The 4568-nt window shown below is 40.9% G+C and overlaps 1 protein-coding gene across 2 annotated transcripts; it reads right to left on the minus strand.

Annotated features, from left to right (window-relative positions):
- Positions 1-398: 398 nt before the first annotated feature.
- ART4 (ADP-ribosyltransferase 4 (inactive) (Dombrock blood group)) lies at positions 399-4105 on the minus strand. Of its 2 annotated transcripts, none has more exons than XM_081249091.1 (2): positions 3615-4105; positions 399-1147 (listed from the first exon to the last, which is right to left on the minus strand). In XM_081249091.1, exons 1-2 carry the CDS (start codon positions 3714-3716, stop codon positions 416-418), a joined length of 834 nt encoding a protein of 277 aa, XP_081105217.1. In that variant the 5' UTR covers positions 3717-4105; the 3' UTR covers positions 399-415. The 2 variants fall into 2 exon arrangements, with proteins under 2 accessions (XP_081105217.1, XP_081105216.1); XM_081249090.1 differs by having other exon boundaries at positions 3546-4105.
- Between the last annotated feature and the right edge of the window lie 463 nt (positions 4106-4568).

A 4568-nucleotide genomic window follows, 5' to 3' on the forward strand; every position in this document is an offset into this window, starting at 1 on the left:
TTTTCCCCCAAGCTCACTCAGAAAAACTACTTTTATGAAAGAATAGTGATGTAGAAAACAAATTTATGGTTACCAGGAGGGAAAATGAGGGGAGGGATAAATTGGGAGATTGGGATTGATGTATACACCCTACTATATATAAAATAGATAACTAATAAGGACCTACTGGATAGCACAGGGAACTCTACTCAATACTCTCTAGCGACCTATATAGGAAAAGAATCTAAAAAAGAGTGGATATATGTATATGCATAACTGATTCACTTTGCTGTACACCTGAAACGAACACAACATTGTAAATCAACTATACTCCAATAAAAATTTAAAAAAGAAAAAAAATTAAAATAAATAAATAAATATTTCTTTGACAAGATTAAAAAACAAATGGTGGCCTGCAATCCTGGTAAGAGTGGATTCAATTTGGATCAATAACAATACCTTTTAGCAGCTGACAGTTATATATGCTCTGGGTCCCAGTTGACTGCAATTGCAGCCAAGTTCCTCTTGGGTGGTAGCTCGTATTTACAACTTCAAACAGCTCATAGGGAGGGACCAGGACCTCCTTCTTGAGAGAGAAGTCTTGTACAGGTGCCCCCAGGCAGGTCAATATGGTAAATAGAGTGTGGTTTCCAAACTTCTGTGCCTCTTCTCTCAGGAGAGAGGTGGAGAGGAATTGGCCAAAGCGAATGGTGGCACCCATGGGGGCTTCCAAGGAAATGCCCTTCACCTCATGGTGCACCTCATAACACAGAGAGTCATTCCTTGTGACAATCTCTTTCCTCAGCAGCTGGATTGCCGTGGTCAGGTAGTAGTGTAGATATTTGAAATGGAATGAATGTATATATTGCTGGGGAGACCCTGCAGCACTGGCCATGGCTCTGGAGAAGTCTGAACGAACACTGTCGTTAGATGAATAAACCAAGATGGCCACAGCATGTGCAATAGCCATGTTCTCAGGGAGAGTTTTTCCTTGTCTCAACCAGGTTAAGTGTGCACGTTGCCAGACCCTGTGGTAATTCCTACGAGATTCTACTTCTTTTGTAAAATAATCCCCTTGAATCAGGTCCTCCATGACTTGTTGGCTGCAGCCTTGGTACTGATCATCAAAGGAACTTGGTGCCAAGTCAAAGTCAGTTTTAACAGCGACCTATAAGGAAAGAAAAATCTTGATTTTAATTTTTCAAATTCGATGGTGAATCTTGTTGACCTGAAGTAAATAGAGGGCCAGGTATTTCTCCAGCAAAGATAGATCTATTCAGGATCAGCAGAGAGTTCCAATTCAGGTTCTGTGACTGTGGTGCGCCATGTACAAGTCCCTACAGGGCAAGGGAAGAAGAATGCTTTCATAGAGAAGAAAAGGAAGATGGGAGGGTATAGGAAACAAAGAGTTCATGGCTTTACATTCGCCCAGTCCTTGCCAGGAAAGAAGAGGGGTTTTTCTTCTTCCTGTTGGACTCTGCTATGTCGCAGGGCATGAGAGCTCCCCTTTCTGGTCTCCCGACTCTATTTAATTGAGGTTTCTGTTTTTTAAATTTTTACGGTGTGGTAGCAGATTTGCTACACTGTATAAGACCAAGTTGTCTGCTCAAAATCAGTATGTAACCATTACAATGATCCAGTCCTTCCTGTATCTGTGACCCATGCTAGATGTTGAATTTGGTTTGACAAATATTAATGAAAGCATAAAAAAACCTCATCTTCCCACGGAGGAAGTAACCCTTTTTGTATCAGTGAAAAGTCTTTTTGCATATTGAGTATTTTGAAGAAAAAATTAATAATCAAAGTTTAATTATACTAGCTGTTTCCTCTCCTAAACCCTTCACATTCTCACATTGGGTGTTGTAAGTAATACCTCTTTTATGAATACCTAAAACCTATATTTAGTCTTTGGCTTTGATTTAAGAAAAGACTTAAGTGATGAGTAATGTCGGGTTCTCCAAGGGGCTCCCCAGTAAATGACAACCCTCTCCTCTGCTCAGGACTTGAACTATGAAGGCTAAAACATAATTTTTACTACTGAATGAGAACATGTTGGAGCACCCATCTTTAGGTCTGATGGCTGGTGGACTTGTTAAGGGTAAACCCCAGAACGAGCTGACTTGCCCACTTAGCTGTAGGCAGTATTGGATTGCAACCTGTCCAGGTGAAGTCCTTGCCATGGGAGGAACACAGAACTCATGCCTTTTGCCATTGGGTTAATTCCCAGGAGGAAGAAGAGCAAATACAGCATATCCAGTTACTCTTCCTGACGTTACCAGTCAAGTAACATCTGTCCATCTCCAGGGGAACGATGTGAGGAAAGGGTTGGACAGAGGTCAGTGGGGTTCCTGGTAAAGTCCTTCTTCTTAGAAACCAGGAGTGGGAAAAAGGCATTTTCTCATAGGTAGCCAATGGAATATTACTTATTGATACCCAGTGCATATTAAATCAAAGTTAGAGATTTGAAGACAAGTTCATTAAGTATCATCCGTCCATAATTGAGAGCCATATTTTTCAGTTATCTAAATTTCAAGGTGTTTCCTTCTTGGCAAAGAAATGATGCTTTCCTAATAAACAGTACTTACTAAGGAACATATTAAGAGATAAAATTCCATCCAGTGAATGTCAACAGTGTTGTAGCTGGAACTCAAAATCATACCATTTGGTATTTTTACTATGTTATTTATGGTGAGAAGTCATCTAGTTGTGAGTAAACTTGAACAAAATTTTAAGACTGCTTAAGTGATTTTAACCGATAATTCTTTATAGCAGATTTGCAAATAGTTCTACAGAATCTATTTAAGGCAAAACAAAATAAAAAATATCTTCTATCAAACCTTGTAAACTCCAAAACTTTAATCTATTACTAGATATCAAATGGGTATTCTGTTTTCTTTCTTTCTTTCTTTCTTTTTTTTTTTTAAATTGAGAGTTATGTTTTATTCAGTGGGAATTTTTAGGATTTCAAGCCCGGGAGATGGCATCTCAAGTAACCCCGAGAGAACTGCTCTGAGGAGGTGAGTGGGGAGCTAGGATATATAGGAGTTTTGTAACAAAGGGCAGGTACTCGGAACATCAAAAGATTACTGTTAATTAAAGAAGACCAGACATTAAAATGAAGGAATTTAGTGCTTTTCTATGTATGGGAAGATGCAAGAGTCTGGGCTCACTGAAACTGTTTTCTCTTAACATTAGGTTATTTTTCATTATATAGAACTTTATAATGCCTCTTTTGAGTTGATCCATATGATACAGGATAAAGCCAAATAGACTTGGTTGATTTTGCATTATTTGTCCTACAGAAGCAACGTTTTACTTAAATTTTATGGAGAATCAAGAAAAAAATGCTATGCCTCTAGCTTCTGTGATGCCAAATCTGTAAACTGTAAAGCACTCCACAATTTTTAATAATCGTTTTCAACCCTCTTTGCCAGCATTATTTGTTAGTTAAAATGTCTAAGTGAAATTACATCCGAAGGGACTAAAGGTCATCTAAAGGTTGCACCAGGAGAATGCTCCATTGGAGCCCTGGTCATAAAGAGATCACCTCCTCCATGGTAACTCACCGTGGGTCTCTGCAGACTTGAGCACAGCAGCAGGAGAGGAAGTTGCCCTCTTAGGAGCCAGATTCTCACCTCAGGGGCTGCAGTATTTGGGAGAAGACTCCTCCTGCATCTTTTGGTCAAAAGGCAGCATTTGTTGGTGTTAAAAGCACTTTTTCGTCCTTGCAGCTTCATCCTGAAATCAGTTCTCAGGGTGCTCCTTTGGGGTTTCCTTGGGATGAGTCTCAGCAAGAACCTTCCTCGCCTATGTCTATGTTGAGACTTCTGTTGACCACCACCAACTAGCAGTTTCCAAGGGAAGAAATCAACTCCAACTCACTTGCAAAGCTGAAATCTCTGTTGAATAGCCAGACTTGTGCACCAAATAAGGGATTCTGAAGTGAACTCAAATTAGTTTCCAACTTAAAAAAATCCCGATCTAGTCTCTATGCAGGGAAATTCCAAAGTCTTGTTAAGGGTCTGGCTCACCAGCTTAGCCTTAACTTTCTTAAGAAAGCAGGAAGGAGCTTCCTTGGTGGCACAGTGGTTAAGAATCCACCTGCCAATGCAGGGGACACGGGATCGAGACCTGGTCAGGGAAGATCTCACATGCCGCAGAGCAACAAATCTCCTGCGCCACTATTGAAGCCCCACGCCTAGAGCCCGTGTGCACCGCAACAACGAGTAGCCCCTGCTCTCCGCAACTGGAGAAAACCCACATGCAACAACGAAGACCCAAGGCAGCCAAAAATGAATGAATAAATAAATAAAAGATAAAAAAGGCAGCAGGAAAAGGCATGCACTGTATGGTGTTTGGGGCCAAGTGGTTTTATCTTGAGCTGCAGCCTTTGAGTGATATGATTGGCTCGTGCAGGTCCCTGGGAAGATGTCACCTCAAGGTGGGCCTATGTTGGGCTCATCTGGTACTGCTGATAGGCCCTGCCCAGAAGGGACTGCCATGAAGCAAAACAGTAGGGTTACTGCCAAAAAGAAAGCTCTCTTTGCTGCTTTTCCACTGCACGTTTGAAATTGTCCATTCTAGAAATT

Source organism: Mesoplodon bidens (assembly GCF_964165515.1).
Source record: "Mesoplodon bidens genome assembly, chromosome: 11".
In the NCBI taxonomy this organism is placed as follows: Eukaryota; Metazoa; Chordata; class Mammalia; order Artiodactyla; family Ziphiidae; genus Mesoplodon; species Mesoplodon bidens.